The 18,906-nt window shown below is 43.9% G+C and overlaps 1 protein-coding gene across 1 annotated transcript in view; it reads right to left on the reverse strand.

Annotated features, from left to right (window-relative positions):
* Positions 1–11,317: 11,317 nt before the first annotated feature.
* The window catches only part of ZPLD1 (zona pellucida like domain containing 1), a 41,285-nt gene continuing 33,696 nt past the window's right edge, over positions 11,318–18,906 (reverse strand). The window contains exons 9-11 of the mRNA XM_009896992.2: positions 17,840–17,948; positions 13,575–13,604; positions 11,318–11,493 (exon numbers count right to left, since the gene is read on the reverse strand). Of these exons, the coding sequence (XP_009895294.1) occupies positions 11,318–11,493; positions 13,575–13,604; positions 17,840–17,948 (315 nt within the window). The remainder of the gene's footprint in view (positions 11,494–13,574; positions 13,605–17,839; positions 17,949–18,906) is intronic.

An 18,906-nucleotide genomic window follows, 5' to 3' on the forward strand; every position in this document is an offset into this window, starting at 1 on the left:
TTGAAGCATCTCCTTACTGCTGGAGGTGCTCCACAACATACTACAGACTTGCAGGTTAGAGAGGCTAAACACATTTATTTCTTCATTTCAGGGCCAGTTAGAGTAAGAGGGGAGAACAAGAAGGGTGCAGGAATGTTCTTCCTGATTTTTCATGTCAGCAATACTTGGCAGTGAATTATCTCCCACTCTCTGATCAGAGGTAAGTAATGGGTGCTTCCCATATCCTCTAACATGACCACACATAGCCTTTCCTACACTGCCTGTCTTCATGACAGGGGTGAATACATACACATAACATCAGTGCTCCCAGTACCTGCTCCTGCTGCCTTTCAGCCACTAAACCAAAGCCATAGTGAGAATTAGAAGTTATGTTTCACTAGGAAAATGTTAATGTATAGGTTACTAGAAGAAAGCCTGACCAGCCAACTCTCCCAATTGCAGAAAAGATGATGAGGGATTACAGACAAATGGGAACACAGGAAGTTCCAGATCAACATGTGGAAAAACTTCTTTGCTGTGAAGGTGCCAGTGCATTAGAACAGGCTGCCCAGAGAGGTTGTGAGTCCTTCATCTCTGGAGACTTTGCAAACCCACCTGGCAATGACATGCCCTAGGTGCTTTGGCAAAGGGGTTGGACTGTATGACCTCTGGAGATCCCTTCCAGTCCCTACCATTATAGGACTCTGTTTCAGCCAAGCTGGAAGGATGCACAGAATTTTCTGTTGGGTTGGTTGGTTTTTAAATAAAAGCATACCCAAAGGACACTTGGCTAATCCTGGATTTCATTTCTACATCTTAACAAACACTTAGTCAAGGACACCTTGCAAAAATCAACAGAGAAAAAAAACAAATCAGAATGCTGTTGATTCTTTTTTCTCCATGGATACCTTTCCTACTGCCCTTAGCAACTTCTAAAGCAGAGGAGGGGGTGGGGGAACAACAGAAGAACAACCACAATAAACACCAATGAGTTATAGCAGAAGTTAGAGTGAAGAACTCCACTCTGGCAATGCTGAGCATGGTGTTGAAAGGTAAACACTTGAGAAAGGAAGAGGTTTCTGAGAGCTTCTGAGTTAAAAAACACCCTAAAAGTTCAAAAGGAAAGTAACCATATATGGAGCAAAACAAGAGAGGGAAAGGAGGCATACAGCTCACACCATAAAATTCACATCTCTCTAAAATACATCCATTTCAATGTTCAATTCACATCTCTCTAAAATACACCCATTTCAATGTTCCTTTCAGCAAGTCAAAAGGAAACTGCCTGTGAGGCAGCTCTGAGAAGTTGGACTGGTTTTACCACATTGAATCAATATCTATACATGTCATTAAATATTCATTGTCACAGAATCACAGAATGGTTTGGCTTAGAAGGGACCTTAAATATCATCTAGTTCCACCCCACCACCACATGAACAGTAACACCTTCCACTAGACCAGGTCATATTGAGCCTGGCATTGAACCCTTCCATGGAGGGGGCATCCACAACCTCCCTGGACAACCTGTTCCAGTGTTTCACCACCTTCAGTGTAAAGAATTTCTTCCCAGTCTGACTCTACCTTCTTCCAGCTTCAATACATTCCATCTCATCCTATCACTATGAGCCCTCATAAAAAGTCCCTTCCCAGCTTTCTTGTAGCTCCCTTCAGGTGCTGGAAGGCTGCTTCACTGCCTTGGAATCATAACAGAGCATTTCTCACAGGGGGAAGCTGTTTCCATTCAACCCAACTGCTGCAAAGCTCAGCTGCTTTGTCTGCAGGCAGATAAAGACAAGTGATCTCTATACCCAACTTAACAGAGATTATTGGCAGTCCCAACACACTTACTCACAAATTAACCAGTCAATCATAGAAACAGCAGCAAGTAGGATCTAAGTCTCTCTGCAGGTTTATCTCCACTGCAAAAATCATAATGGAATGACAACAGCAACCAGCCTGTGCAACACCAGAGCAAACCCTGCACAAATCATATGAACAAATAGCTAAGGAAGGCCGTAAGTGGGATGCCTTCAAAGAACAGAAGTATCTTGCTTGATTTTATTAACCATAGAGGGCCTTCATATTTGTTTCACACCTACATAAATCAGAGTGTATCAGTGACAACTCCAGGGCAAAACAGAACAGACCATTAAAAACTACTGAAATACATAAATTTCAGTTTCTAACTGAGGTCAGTGCAAAAATATTAGCATAAGGTTTTGCTGTTACTTAACACTTCTTGCTTCCTCATTGGCTGTCTTGCTTCTCTTCAGTATGACAGCAGATGACCATGGTTAATATGTTGAGTGTCAAGATATACTGGCTTAAGACTTACCCAGAGGAACAGTGAGTTTGACATTTACTAAAATAAGAGCTTGTTTTCTGGACTTAGTCGCTGTATGCATTCATTTGCCTTCAGAAAAGGGATTGGGAGTGCTGGTGAATGAGGATCGTGACACGAGACGGCAGTGAGCGCTGGCAGGTCAAAAAGCCAGACACGTTCTGGGCTGCATCAAGAGATGAGTAGCCAGCAGGTCAAGGGAGGTGATTCTCCTGCTCTACTCTGCTCTTGTGAGACCTCACCTGGAGTACTACAACCAGCTCTGGAGCCCACAACACAAGAAGGACATGTCCCTGTTGGACAGGGTCCAGAGAAAAGCCACAAAGATGACCAGAAGGCTGGAACACTTCTCCTACAAGGACAGCCTCTTCTTCAGGCTAAGCAACCCCAGCTCCCTCAGCCTCTCCTCACAGGGCTGTGCTCTAAACCTCTCCCCAGCTTTGTTGTCCTTCCCTGGACACATTCCAGCAACTCAACATCTTTCCTAAACTGTGGGGCCCAGAACTGGACACAGGACTCAAGGTGTGGCCTAACAGGGGCAGAATGATCTCCCTTTTAAAGACTAGCAAAGAGTTAATGAAGTAGCAAATAACAGAAAAGTTATAAAAGCTTTTCAAAAGAGACATTTTGGCCAAGAGCCACAATCCAGTCCTGAAATTATTGGTACATCAAACAGCCAGTCCAGCTTCTGATGTCTGTGCAGAGCTACTGTCTACATTTAGCTCATATCCAGGGCTAAACTCAACAGTTGCTCTACCATCCAGTCACCTGTCCCCAGCCAGGAAGGCAGACAGGGAAAAAGAGAGGAAGGCAGTGGTTGGAAATGAAAACAGATTTAACAAAACAGCAAAATGAATGAAAATATTAATGCTACTAGAAAGCTGTACTCAGCCCAGTGATCACAGAAGATGGGAAAGCAATCAGCAGCAGAAGTCTGCCTGAGCAAATCCCTCCAGGCATATTGACCCCTGAGAGGAGGAAGAACACCTACCTTCAGTAAACTTCCCCCTTTACAACGAGCATGATGTTTATGGGGTGGGACATACATGCTTAGCCAGCTCAGGCCAGCTGCCCTGGCTTTTACCTCACTCAGCTTGAGCTCCTGGATGACTGAAGACTGCTAGCAGCCTGCATATCATGGATGGGCTATGATTCTATCCCAGCAAAGTCAGGACAGCTGCTCTCTGCTGTTTTTTCCACCTCCATCATCTTCCTGAAGAGAAAGCTCCAAGTGGCACTGAAATAAAACCTGGGACTAACCCGGGGAGGAACCAATTTGCCCCGCTTGGAATGTTTTCTAAATCATCACAATACTCCTGCCTACGTCTCCTCCAGATGAAGAGATGAGCTTAACAGGGTAATGTGTGTTTGTGGAGCCTAAGACATAAAGAGAAAGAAATATTGCCTGGGGAACAAAGTGTGAAATGTGGCTTGCTTCCAAGCCCCATCCCTCAAATATCAGCTGAATTTACCCGAAGCATTGGTGTGCACAGCTCCAATTGGACATGCCATTTACCTCTTCCTAAAACAGGGACCCAGGAAGTGTTGTCACCTCTTCATAGGTGTATTAAATTTGAATGGATTTAGACCTTACTTTGAAGTCTTGCTCGGTTTCTTTCCTGCCTGGTTCACAGACCTGAGGACGTTTCAGTACTCTGTACTTACCTGCAGAACTATGACTTCTGTGCAAAAAATTACATTTAAATACATATAATGGGCGCTCCTAATAGGAGAGATTTTATTAGCAGAGAAACTATTCTTCTAGTAATTCACTTAACACCTGTGAGACCTCCATTATGGGTCTGGCCACGGTTCCTTCATCCCGAGGACAAAGTGTCTTCTTAATTCACTGTTGCGTTTAAATCTTGGTATCTCGAGTGCCAGGAGTGCCTGCCCACTGCATGTAATTTATGGGTTCAATTCATTCCCCCTTCCCTCTCACCTTCAAAAAGGATGGTGTAACCTTCATGCACATTCACCCAGCTTTTACCTAACTTGTTTCTACACCAATTATGACCTCCCTGCGTCCCTAAATACCTCTATACTTCTTGCAAACAAACTAGAACATTACTGGTCAATCAATACTGTCAGTCATCTCCCTGCAAAAAATGCTTGGGCAGCCTAGCTCAAGTTTTCTCTTCCCAAGTAAAAGTCACTCAGGATGAATTTCCACATCACCAGAACAAGAGGACACAGTCTCAAGCTGCGCCAGGGGAGGTTTAGGTTGGATGTTAGGAAGAAGTTCTTCAGAGAGAGAGAGAGATTGCCCATTGGAATGTGCTGCCTGGGGAGGTGGTGGACTCACCATCACTGGAGGTGTTTAGGAAGAGACTGGATGGGGTGCTTGGTGCCATGGTTTAGTTGACTAGATGGTGTTAGGTGATAGGTTGGACTTGATGATCTCAAAGGTCTTTTCCAACCTGGTCAATTCAATTCAATTCAATTCAATTCAATTCAATTCAGTTCTGTTCTGTTCTGTTCTGTTCTGTTCTGTTCTGTTCTGTTCTATTCTATTCTATTCTATCTGCAAATGAATAAGCCTGGATTTCAACATAATTTTCACTTGTGAATCTCCATGTTGTTTTATCAAGGAGGAACAGGTATTGATCTAATTTAGAATAATAGAAAGGCTTGAGATGAAAGGGACCTCAGAGGTTATCTAATTCCAACAATGCTGCCATGGGCAGGGACATCTCCCACTAGAACAGGTTGTTCAAAGCCTCATCCAGCCTGGTCTGAAACACTTCCACACACGAGGCATGCACAACTACTTTGGGAAACCTGTTTGAGTGTTTCTCTTCCTGTCTCACCACCCTCATAGTAATGAACTTCTTCCTAATGTCCAATCTAAATCTACCCTGCTCTAGCTTCAAACCATTGCCCCTTGTCCAGTCACCACAGGCCCTTATAAAAAGTCCCTCTCCAGAGCTCCTGTAGCCTCCTGCAGGTACTAGAAGACTGATGTAAGGCTCCCCAGAGCTTTCTCTTCTCCAGGCTGAACAGATACAACTCCCTCTGCCTGTCCTCATAGGAGAGCTGCTCCAAGCCTTCTGATCAACTTCGTGGCCTTCCTCTGGCCCCTCTCCAACAGATCCAGTCTTTCAGCTGTAGTGCTTACAGTGTCTGACCTTAATGAAGGATGAAGAGAAATACATTCAATGTGTAGCAAGCTCAGTAATGACTCCTGCAGATGAACGTAGGACCTCTGCCCATTAGCTTAACTGTTCTAAAATCACCCTTTGGTAACAAATTATTTTCACTCAGGAAAAGTTGCACAAAGAATATCTTATCTGGTTCTTCACAAAGACAACCCATAGAATTGTATCAGTTGGAAAGGATCTCCATATAGAGTCCAACCGTCAACCCAGCACCACCACGGCCATTAAACCATGTCCCAGAGGGCCATGCCTACACATTTTTTAACACCTGGAAGGATGGTGACTCCACCACCTCCCTGGGCAGCCTGTCCCAGTGCCTGACCACCCTTTCAGTAAATAATTTTGTTCCTAATATCCAATTTAAACCTCCCTTGGCACAATTTCAGGCCATAATTTTAACTGCTGTAAGAAAAAAAACCACACTGCATGTTACACTGTTGGGTAATAACTACAGTTTTTGTCATAAGAATCATAGAATCAATAAGGTTGGAAAAGACCTCAGAGATCATCAAGTCCTACATGTCACCCAACACCTCATGACTACTAAACCATGGCACCAAGTGCCACATGCAATCCCCTCTTGAACACCTCCAGGGATGGTGACTCCACCACCTCCCTGGGCAGCACATTCCAACAGCTAACAACTCTCTCTGGGAAGTACTTTCTCCTCACCTCCAGCCTAAACTTCCCCTGGTGCAGCTTGAGACTGTGCACCCAAGCCTCAAAAAGTTTGGTCACTATGTCTTTAATTACTGTAAATTTCTCTCTCTAAAGGCAATTAACTGTCTTTGCAGTAATACAGAGATTGAACTGGGACCATTTTAACTTTGGAACACCTTTTTATTCTCCCCCCCCCCCCCCCCTCCCCCCCCCGGCTGTGGTCTTAACCAAATTATGTGAGATTTGTGTTAGAAATGTTTCCCTTAGCCTAGCAGCCAAAAGCACACCAGTTTCTAAAGGCTGGCAAGTGAAGCTGGGCACATCCACATTAGAAATAATCTGTTTTAAAGTACTGAAGGCAGCAATTAACTGTTGGAACAATTTACTGTGGATGGTAATGGCTATCTCCATCACTGGAAAATTTCAGCTTAAGCTGCTGGTTATGAAATAGTAATTACATTAATGGAATTTTTGTGGTAGCCTTTATGAGTAAATTAAAATAGATTATCTGAATTTATTTATTCCCCAGACTGGTCTATAAATCTCCAAAGCTTATTGGTCTCCTTTAAAGGCTACTGAATCTATATTATACTAATTTATCTTATATGCTAGAAGTCCTTAACAAACTGACTTTAAAAAGCACACAGTTACAGAATGGTAGGGGTTAGAAGGGACCTCTGGTGATCACTGAGTCCAGCCCTCTTGTCAAAGCAGGATCACCTAGGGCAGGCCACAGAGGAACACGTCCAGCAGGGTTTGGAACGTCTCCAGAGGAGACCCCACAAGCTCTCTGGGCAGCCTGTTCCAGGGCTCTGGTACTCTCACAGCAAGGAAGTTTTTCCTCAGGCTGAGACGGAACTTCCTGTGTTCCATTTGTATCCTTTGCCCCTTGTCCTATCATAGGGCACCACTGAAAGGAGTCTAGTTACATCCTCCTGACACCTGACCTTTAAATATTACTAAGCATAGATGAGATGCCCCTCTCAGTCTCTTCTCCAGGCTAAAAAGACCTGATTCTCTGTCTTTCTTCTTAAGAGAGATGTTCTAGTCCCCTGATCATCTTTGGAGCTCTTTGCTGTACCCTCTCCAGCAGTTCCCTGTCCTTCTTGAATTGGGAAACCCACAACAGGACACAACATTCCAGATGTGGCCTCACCAGGTGTGGTAGATTTAGACTATGCCTAGAAAATGTTCCCACAGATCCAGAGCAAAAGGTGGTAGAATGTAAATGAATTGCTATGGGATGTAAAAAGGAAAATAATGATAAGGTCTAAATGATCTCATTGGTCTGGAAACCAACATAAAGTTACTTGTGTAACTCCTTGTCCCTATTCAGCTTCTTCTCTCTAGCTGGTGCTTCTGCTAGCTTGCTGACCTTGGCTGCATCTCTTTATTGTGGCTAAGTTACTGATAGGTTACCCTCTGCTCTTCTCTCACTTTTACCTTGTGTACAGTGGGGGGAGGGAGGAGGGAGGGAGAAGCTGTTGGCAACCCCCTGGTGTTGTCCAGTATTTGTGTCATTTATAAATTGTAAATATTGTATATTTTGTACATATATACACTTGAACATGTCCAGAGAAGGGCAGTGAGGCTGGGGAGAGGCCTTGAGCACAAACCCTATGAGGAGAGGCTGAGGGAGCTGGGTTTGCTTAGCCTGGAGAAGAGGAGGCTCAGGGGAGACCTCATTGCTCTCTACAACTACCTGAAGGGAGGTTGTAGCCAGGTGGGGGTTGGTCTCTTCTCCCAGGCCACCAGCACCAGAAGAAGAGGACACAGTCTCAAGCTGTGCCAGGGGAAGTTTAGGCTGGAGGTGAGGAGAAAGTTCTTCACAGAAAGAGTAATTGGCCACTGGAATGTGCTGCCCAGGGAGGTGGTGGAGTCACCGTCCCTGGAGGTGTTCAAGAGGGGATTGGACGTGGCACTTTTAGCCCTGGTTTAGTTAGTTATGAGGTGTTGGGTGACAGGTTGGACTTGATGATCTCCGGGGTCTTTTCCAACCTGATTGATTCTATGATTCTATATTCATTGCATTCCATATTTCCAGATTGTAGTTTCACTTGCAAATACAGCTTCATTTGCTTCCAGCTGAGCTAGTCTGGCAATTTTATTGTGGGGGGCTGTTTTCAACCCACCACACCAGGGCAGGGCAGAGGCTGAAGAGAAACTCCCTAGACCTGCTTGCCACAGCCTTCTTTAGGCAGTCCAGGATGCCACTGGCATTCCTGCCACAAGGGCATATTGCTGGCTCATGGTCATACTGCTGTCCACCCTGACTCCTAATTTTCCTGGTTGTAAAATGAGGTCACTGAAAGCAGGTAAAAATGGTAACCATTTGATAGGACGAGGCAAACAGTTGAGACAAAGCACCCATTCTGAAATGGTTCAAATGATTTTATTAAACAATCATGTTTTACATGTCATCAGACTGAACCCCTGAAGTGCAAAAATGTTTCTGAGGTATTATGACTGGAGGAAAACAGGCACAGTATTGGTTGTTAGGGATACCACATTACAGCACACTTTGGGAACAAGAGGCCTTTATACAGCATTTGCAGGATCAGAGAGAAGTGAGAACAAGTCTGCATTTGTCTTTATTCTTCAGAGCCACAAAAAACCCGACCCTGCTGATCACCCAACTGCATCACATCAATGAAAACACAGACACTGTTAACACAGGATGATGATAAATATCAATGAGGTGTTTCTAGGCCAGCATGTACAGTACACAAAAAATGCAATTTAACTGCTGTATGTGTGACCAAATATCCCAACTGGCTATTGAGTCCAGCTTCATATACCTTGTGTCTCTGGTAGCCTTGCTAGGACCAGCATTTGGGTTTATCCTACACAGCAATGCCACTGCCCTGTGCTCCTCTTGAGGGCATCTGGTAGGTCATTGATAGAATCATAGAATCAGTCAAGGTTAGAAGGGACCACAAGGATCATCTAGTTCCAACCCCCCTGCCATGGGCAGGGACACCTCACACTAGATCAGGCTGGCCAGAGCCTCATCCAGCCTGGTCTTAAACACCTCCTTCCTCACATCCAGCTTGAATCTCCCCACCTCCAGCTTCATTCCATTCCCCCTAGTCCTATCAGTACCTGACATCCTGAGAAGTCCCTTCCCAGCCTTCTTGTCGCCCCCTTCAGATACTGGAAGGCCACAATTAGATCACCTTGGAGCTGTCTCTTCTCCAGACTGAACAGCCCCAACTCCTACAGTCTGTCCTCATAGGAGAGGTGCTCCAGCCCTCTGATCATCCTCGTGGCCCTTCTCTGGACACATTCCAGCACCTCCAGATCCCTCTTGTAATAGGGGCTCCAGAACTGGAGGCAGTACTCCAGGTGGGGTCTCACCAGAGCTGAGTAGAGGGGGAGAATCACCTCCCTTGACCTGCTGGCCACACTTCTCTTGATGCAGCCCAGGATCTGATTGGCCTTCAGATGCTTCTGATGTTTATCATGTCTAGAGCCAACAGTATGGTCCTGCTTGTGGACTGCTATCCTTCTAGTTGCCCTCTTCCCCTCATCCATGTAGTGGAGAAATCTAATCCATGCAGCACATCTACTAAAGAGATAAGTATTGACTTGCAGCTCTTCATGTGGGGGAAGTGATCATGCCCCTGTAAAAGGCACTGGTGAGGCTGCACCTCCAGTACCGGGTTCAGTTTTGGGTCCCTCACTACAAGAAGGACATTGGAGTGTGTCCAGAGAAGGGCAACAAAGCTGGCATAGGGTCTGGAGAACAGGTCTGGTAAGGAGCAGCTGAGGGAACTGGGGTTGTTTAGTCTGAAGAGGAGGCTGAGGGGAGACTTCGTTGCTCTCTACAGTAACTCCCTGAAAGAAGGTTGGAATGATGTGGACTTCTCCCTAGTATCAGGTGATAGAATGAGAGGAAATGGCCTGAAATTGTGCCAGGGAAGGTTTAGGTTGGAGGTTAGGAAAAATTTCTTTCCTGCAAGATTGGTCAGTCACTGGAATAGGTTAACCAGGTGGTAGAGTCATCATCCTTGGAGGTGTTCAAGAAACACATAGGCATGGCACTTGGGGACATGGTTTAACAGCCATGCTGGTGTTAGGCTGGTGGTTGGACTTGATGATCTTAGAAGTCTTTTGCAACTGAAACAATTCTGTTGTTCTACAATTCTATGTAGAAAGGAAAGCCTTATCAGAGACCTGCAAAACTCACATGGTAAATCTGGCTCTTACAAATCAGGATATTAAGGACAGTTTGACTCAACTGCCAAATCATGCTACAAGTACAGTTTTGAGAGGAAAATTTGGGCATTCCTTCTTTGTATTATCTTGCCTGTTCAAGGAGTCAGTGGGGGAAAAGAACACTTATCCCCTTGGATCAGTTCCCAGGGTTAGAATTTGACTGAAGAATTTGCAGTTGTGGCAATTCTGTGCAGAATGAACTTCTTGCTGAACATTAGACAGACTGAAAACTCTCACTGATTCTCAATTATTCTGCTGGAATGTCTTTTTTTTCCACCTCAAGAACTTCAGCTTTGCTCCCTGGGACCAACTGCAGTTTGCTCTAAACTCTGACTCAAAGACACTTTGGCAAATCGTGTCCTTCACATTATGTCACCAAAATGAGATGGAATATACAGCCAAGAAAGCATTTTGAAAGGAATAAGTGAAAGTCCTGTACTCTAAGTCTCTCTGGGGTTATTTGTAGTGAAGATAGATGAAACAAAGTTCCTCCTGAGACAATTCTTTTATCACATTTCTAAAAGGTACCATGGCAAAACAGAAATTGGGCTTATCTTAGCAGGTGTTTATGAATGTCTGAATGCTCTTTAACGTGTCAGGTTGTGTGTAAGAATGGCCTACGTGGAAAGGTTCTTACCTTCAGCATCATAGAATCATAGAATCTTCAGCTTTGAGACCTTATTGGGAAGCTGGAGACACAAGCTCTACTGTCAGCACACCCATGGGCTTAATGTCATAGAGTCTGATCACAAACACAATTGAGATTCCCATAATTTTCTAGGATTGTTACCAATACCACTGCTCTTCACCTACACAAAACATCTAGCAAACCTACAAATATAGGATAGCTGGAAGAGAAGCTGGATACAGCTGGAGGGTTGCCTTGGTTTTCTTTAATGGAACCATATCTCATGGGCAAGAAAGGCAGCTCCAGAGGAAAAGTGCAAGTTAACCATCGCTTTCAGTTGAAAACTGGGTTTCGGATGCCACTCAGGACTGAGCTGTTGGGCCACTTCCTGTGCAGAAGAGTTAGAGACCACACAAAAAAGCAAATGCTTGTGATTCCTAGGACAACGATGCCTGAAATGAGTGCACTGGTGACCGGGTTCAGCTGGAAAGGAGGTCCGTTGGGGTGAGCTGCAAGGAGAAGAGAAATGCGCAGTTATGATCTGGCTCCAAGCCCTCAGCAGGGTCAAACCCTTCTTTCTTTCCATCACAACACCCTAGATACAGAATAAGTGCAATGAAGTAGTGTGAGAGACCAAATCTTATCTCTCCTGATGTGACTCAACAAAGATAAAATCACTTTTGCAGCTGGCCTGACAACAACGGGCCACTGCCATTGACAAGATCATCCCCACCCATCAGCTACCCCGGAAAGGGAGGATGGTGGACAATGGATTCACCACCTGGCCCCTGATATGTGTTGGGTGTGTGAGCAGGTAAATGGAGTAGGAGGAGGCAGAGGCCCCCTCCTTCCTTCAGACCCCTGTCCAAACACAAAGGAATACACAGGAAGATTTCCTAGGGAACAATACCTGGACACTTATCTAAGGACAATTTCCTGGGGGACAATACTTGGACACATACCTAAGGGCTAAAAACTGTATAAAAGACTTGAGCAACTACTGGCTGGGAGAAGGAAAACACAGATGAAATAAAACACAGGAGAAGGACAATGCCTCTGAGAAAGAAAACAGGAGAGAAGGGAAAGCCTGGGGCAATGCTGCTCTGAAGAAAAATGGAGAGAACACCAGGAGAGAAAAAAATGACAGAGACATCACCATGGAGCCTGGAAGAAGCAGACCAAGAGGAGCCTTTTCTCCATGTCCTAAGTTCTGCCTGCTGCAACTCATGGAGCTGAAGAGGCTGCACAGAGGACAACATCTCTTGTACAGCCAAAGCCACAGCATCCCTCCTCTACAGACCCAACATCTCCTCCAGCACCTTTCCTCCACAGACTCAAACTGTCTTGGGGGGTGAGGGGTGTGGTAAAATAATTCTTTTCCTCTTCTCTCTCTCACTTCTCTCTTTCCCTCTCTATTTTTTCTGTCTCCCCTCCTGATCCATCCACTTCATTTGTGCAATAAATAGTCTAGCTGTTGATATTGCTATTTTGGCCTCGTTTGTGCCTTTAATTTCATAACATGGGAATATTCAAAAGAACTGAGGCTCTTTCTGTCTCTGGACTGAGACAAGAAGCTAAAACTGTGCTTCAGAATGAGCACATGTCTCCTTGGATAAAGCTTATCTGAGTGTGCTTGGAAAAGTTCTTTCAATATTCACCATGCTGGGGGATAAAGACAGTAAGGATGCTTCTAGGGCATAATCTCTCATTGGCTTCTCACCATCCTTGACCTGTGCTATGTAAGACAAGACTTAAATAAATATATAAATAAACATATTAAAAAAAAATTTAAAATAAATAAACAAATAAACAAACCAAAAAAAGTCCCAAAACTATCAAGGCAGTGGTATAAGGATTTGTGGCCTAATCAAGTTGTTTTAAGGCTCTATTCCCTGATACAATTGTTCACATCTCTGTACAAAGTGTAGATAAAATCCTTAGCAGGTGTCAAGCTCCAGATTTCTGAGCTACTCCAAGCTTGTCTTCACACCTTCACCTAGGGCAGGCCACACAGGAACATGTCCAGGAGGGTTTGAAGTCTCCAGAGAAGGAGACTCTACAACCTCCCTTGGCAGACTGTCCCAGTGTTCTGGCACCCTCACAGGAAAGAGGTTTTTCCTCATGCTGAGATGAAACTTTCTGTCTTCCAGTTTGTATTCACTGCCCCCCGTCCCATCACAGGACACCACCAAAATGAGACTAGCACCTTCTTCTTGGCACCCACCTGTCAGATATTTGTAGACATTAATAAAATGAACTTTCTATTAAATGAATTAAATTCCGATTAAACTGAGCATTCCAAATTCACTAATTGCTTTCTTGCTGGCATGTCAGCACTGACTGATTCAGATGACAAAGAAAGCACAAAGAAAAATTATATATATATATATATATATATATATATATATATATATATATATAAAATAACACACCACATACAAAAAAACCCAAAAAAACAAACAAACAATCCCACCAAAAAAAAACAACACTCCAGCTCAGTGCACAGAGCAGAACTGAAATGATTCATCTCTTCAGTTCTTTCACTCATAAAGCCTTTTCTTTATGTTTCTTGGGATTCTGATGAACTTACCAAGCTGTGAGTTGTTGGTTGGTGTCTCATCTGCAGAAAACAAAGAGAGAGATGCATGATATTTCACAAGTACCTCTGTCAACCTCCTCCCCTCCTTGCAACACAAAAGCCAGTAGGCCTAGCTTTATCTTCAAAACAGATTAGATACACTTGCAATGTTGTGCAGTAGCTTTTAGCATCTCTGGTAAAATGAGCAGCCCCAAAAAATTAATTACATGGTTTAGCTTCATTCATATAAAGCTACCTAGGATTTTGTGGCCAAAAATAAATAACCACAAAACCCAAACCCCACCACAATGCAGGGATGTCTCTATTCTATTCTATTCTATTCTATTCTATTCTATTCTATTCTATTCTATTCTATTCTATTCTATTCTGTTCCATTCCATTCCATTCCTTTCCATTCCATTCCATTCCATTCCATTCCATTCCATTCTAACTGAAAAGATCTCCAGTTCTGTTCTGTCTTTCAATCAAAATCAGCCATAATATGTTATGCAAATCATTTCGCTGTTAATTGTCTTGCAAGGAGATCTATGTAGGGGAAAGAAAAAATAACATGAGTTTTTCAACTTCAAAAAAATACCTCAGTGACCAGAAATGGCTACAAGCATCAAAAATGCCCTTTCCCCATGCTTGTTTTTCTCTTCCCAGGTGCACAGTGGTATTGCATTCAGGGAAACACCTTCATTTTGTCCTCAGTTTTTTGCTTGTTTACCATTGTCCATTTCAAAACTACATTTCTTGCCAATCTTTTTGCTTTCTTTTTTGGTGCAGCTTGTAAGCACAGCTCACAGAGCCATTTGTTTTGAGCAGCTGTCTCCTAAACCTAAGTGAGACATCTATCAAAAGCTTCACGGTTTCACCTTCACAAGCAGGTAGCTGCTTGTTTCTAAACACAGAGACCAAAACATTTTCTTCTGGGCATGGCTCCTGCAATTGCTTGTTTTGGATTAACAAACAAGAATAGAGTTTCTCTGAAAAGGATAAAATATTTGAATCATAGCATGCACTGGGTTGGAACGGACCTCTAAGTGTCATCTAGTCCAAACCTCCTGCAGTAGGCAGGGACATCCCCAACTAGATCAGGCTGCTCAGAGCCCCATCAAGTTTAACCTTGAACATGTCCAGGGATCTGGCCTCCACAACTTCTCTGGGGAACCTGATCCAGTGTCTTACCACCCTCCTAGTAAACAACTTCCTCCTGAGGTCCAATCTAAATCCATTCTGCTCTAGTATAAAACTAGAAAATAAGAAAATGTTAAGAATCAGTTCAGAAGCATACAGGAGGAGCATTGCTCATGTGCAGTAGCACTATCACAGTAAGTGCATAAATGGCTCTGCTACTAGAACAACTGGTGACTAGAGCAATGGGGAGACATGGATAACTTGAGGTGACTCCACGGACATCCATGTGCAGAGGACCAGCTCTGGGACAGATCCAGCAGCAACCTCGAAGAGGGAAGTGAGGGGCTGCACCTCCCCATAGCAACTGCAGACCTAATGCTGACATAGATGCCACAGTGAAACAGATAGAGCAGGTTTGGTGGGCCCTGTACAAATGTTTCTGTACTACATCTGGACCAGAATTGCCCTCAAAAGTAGTACCAGCACCTCTGTGCAGCATCATACCAAAGTGAGGCAGCACTGCATCTCAGCTCTACTCATTCAAATCTATTCAAGTTCTTTCATGACTTTCCCTTTTTCTTTCCCTGGACATTAGGAAATGCTTCTTCACTGAAAGGTTTAGCAAACATGGGCATGGTCTGCCCAGGGCAGTGGTGGAGTCATCTGTCCTGGAGATGTTTAAACAGTGTGTGGGCCTGGTGCTTAGGGAGATGGTTTAGTGGTAGTCTAGCAGTGCTGGGTCAAAGGTTGGACTGGATGATCTTGAGGATTTCTTCAAGCCAAAGAGGTTCTGTGGTTGTAATATTGGTGAACCTCACGTTTTTCCTGTGTTTTTCTTCACAATGGGAAGGGACAGTGGGAGGAGATACTAATTCCTTCTTTCCACTCCAGAAGAGTGAAGTGCAAGTTAAATTAAGGGACTTGCCCAATGCCACTCAGGACATCGGTGGCAGAGTTCAGCACTGAATCGCTTTGGGGTTTTTTATCAGAGTACTCCTCATCACAGCATCCTTCTGTTCACAGTAGTGGGATGCTTCTCAAAAGCATGCTATGGAGATGCAGAACTATCATAGAATCATTCAGCTGGAAAAGACCTCTAAGATCATTGCATCCAGCCATGAGCCCAACACCAGCATGCCCACCAAGCCATGCCCTCAAGTGTCATGTCTAGAGTCCTATTTCTGTCCTTAAAAGCTCTAGCCACATATTTCAAGTAAAAGACACCTTTAGAAAGTATCATTTTCCTTTTCCACCATTTATGTTTTTATTCTCAAAAGCCCAACAACAACCTCAACAGTTGCCAACAAATACTACAAGCATTCACCATTTCCTTGAGGTCACTGAACACCTGTGGGTAGGTCTCTTTATTTGAAGCTACACAGTATTTGCAAGTAGATGATGGGTATCATTGGGTTTTTTTTTCAAATAGTGAAATATTTTTACTATTTTTAATAGTAAAAATAACCTTCACAGCATTGCAGCCATAAGCTGCATTACCTAATCGGGGTTGGTCACATAGCCAGCTTTACCTAATTTCAATTCCTTGCCTAAGGCAGCATTTCTCTAGCACACAGGTTTGAGCAAATTTAACAGCCATTTCCCATAAGTACTCACATATGCAACTTTGAAGTTTGTTATTTTCACTTTTCCTTGACTAATCAGATAGCAGTAACCAAAGTGGGATCGTATATGCATCAAGAATAGTGTGGCCAGGAGGAGCAGGGAAGTCATTGCGCCCCCGTGTTCAGCACTGGTTAGGCCACACCTTGAGTCCTGTGTCCAGTTCTGGGCCCCTCAGTTTAAGAAGGATATTGAGACACTTGAACGTATCCAGAGAAGGGCAACGAGGCTGGGGAGAGGCCTTGAGCACAGCCCTGTGAGGAGAGGCTGAGGGAGCTGGGGTTGTTTAGCCTGGAGAAGAGGAGGCTCAGGGGAGACCTTATTGCTCTCTACAACTACCTGAAGGGAGGTTGTAGCCAGGAGGGAGTTGGTCTCTTCTCCCAGGCAACCAGCACCAGAACAAGAGGACACAGTCTCAAGCTGCACCAGGGGAGGTGAGGAGAAAGTTCCACCCCAATAAATCCAATTGATTTTCATTGCTGCTTATAACAGAGGGTATTTGCTCTAAAAATGGCCTCGTGCTAGATGGTTCCCCACTCTGAAGTGTTAGTTGTCCTCATTGTACATGTGGGCACAACAACTTTGCACATGAAGAAAGATTTTATTCTCAGGCTTTTCAGTTACTTTTCCTAGGTAGGAACCAGTACTGCTCTCAAATGTCTTCATGTCAGACTGCTGAGATCCATTGCTTAACTGCAACTGCATACAAGTATCTGTTAACAGAATGTATTAAACTTTTCCACATATCTATCTTTCTCTTATTTTGCCCACAGTAATCAGATCTAGAATCATAGAATCATGGAATCATGGAATCATAGTGTCAACCAGGCTGGAAAAGACCTCGGACATCATCAAGTCCAACCTATTACCTAATACCTAACACCTCAAGACAACTGAACCATGGCTTCAAGTGCCACGTCCAATCCTTTCTTCAACACCATCAGGTCATCATCATCATAAAACTCTTGCTCAGGCTGCTATATATGAGGAGGTTTAGGGAAGGCTAAAGCCTATAGTACCAGAGATGCATTATGGAATGAATCAGGCTGGAAAGGACCCTCCAAGGTCATCTTGTCCCAACTCCCTGCAGTCAGACATGACATCAACCAGAGCAGGCTGCCCCCATCAGATTTGACCTTGAATTTCTCCATCATCCAACACCATCTAATCAACTAAACCATGGCACCAAGCACCTCATCCAATCTCCTCCTAAACACCTCTAGTGATGGCAACTCCACCACCTCCAGTCAGACCACTGAGTTTGGGCTTTTATAATGGCCTTATATACATGACAGCATCCCACAGTGATCTTGCTGGGGTAGAGAGGAAGGATGTGAGAGTCAAACATAAATATCAGCTCAAAAACCCCAACAGTAAGGAAAAAAAAAAGATACACAGCAAACTCCTGGAGAAGCCACCCTTTCTCTAAGTCACTGCAAAGTCACATTGAGCTGCAAAACATTTCCCTAGGTTTCTGAGATTCCTGAAGTCCACAGAAGAGGTTTGGTGATTCCTACCACTCCTCGTAATGATGGGGCCGGCGGAGATGACAGCATTGCCAGAGGTGCTCTGAGGGCTCCAAGTTGTCCTCCCACCAACATCTCTTCTTTCTCTGTTACTGCAAATCTGCATGGTTAATAAAACAATCACAGCTGCAGAGTGGAATTAAATTATTGCTCTTCCATGCTTCCTGCTTTAATGCAAACTATTTTATAAGCAATGCTGCAACATAGATTTTATTTCTTAGCATACATTAAATTACTTTGCCATAAACCCAGTTGCAATATTCCCTAGAAGTGTATGTTATAAATGCCTGGCTTCCTCTTGTATTTTGCCTCACTTCATTTACAGGACTACACTGCTGTTGTGTACAAGATCCGTCTTATAGGATATTAAATTTTCAGTAGTTAATTTCCCAAAGCTTTGTTTACAGACAGTTTTCCCCAAGAAATGTGTTTTGCTTGACTAGGGATAGGCAACATGCTACAATCCCTTTTCTAGCAAGCTTTGTGAGTTGAAGTTTACACATCTTCCAGAGAGTTCTGCATAGCTCTGATCCACATTCACCGAATCACAGAATCGTTTTGGTGAGAAAAGACCTCCAAGAGCACTGAGTCCAACCATCAGCCTAACACCACTATGGCCATTAAACCGTGTGCCAAAGTGCCCTGGCCACATGCTTTGTAAAACAGTTTTCCTCCTTCTTGTAATCTGGAGGTCATCTTTAACATAGATTCACAGATTCATGGAATGGTTTGGGTTGGTAGGGACCTCGAAAATCATCTAGTTCCAACTTCAGGAACAAAAGAGCAGTTTCCAAACTATAAGGCAAGTGGATTCGCTATCAGAAATTCTTTCAGGTTTTCATTCTAAACATTACAGCACTTAATATAACTTTAAGTTATCCATTAATTAACATGGAATGGTTTGGGTTGAAAGGGATCCTAAAGATCAGCTAGTTCCAACTCCCCTCCCATGGGCAGGGACGTCTTCCAATAGACCAGGTTGCTCGAAGCCCTGTCCAACCTGGCCTTGAACAGCTCTAGGGAAGGGGCACCCATAACTTCCCTGGGCAGCTTGTTTC

This window comes from Dryobates pubescens, chromosome 8, assembly GCF_014839835.1.
Source record: "Dryobates pubescens isolate bDryPub1 chromosome 8, bDryPub1.pri, whole genome shotgun sequence".
Taxonomy (NCBI): domain Eukaryota; kingdom Metazoa; phylum Chordata; class Aves; order Piciformes; family Picidae; genus Dryobates; species Dryobates pubescens.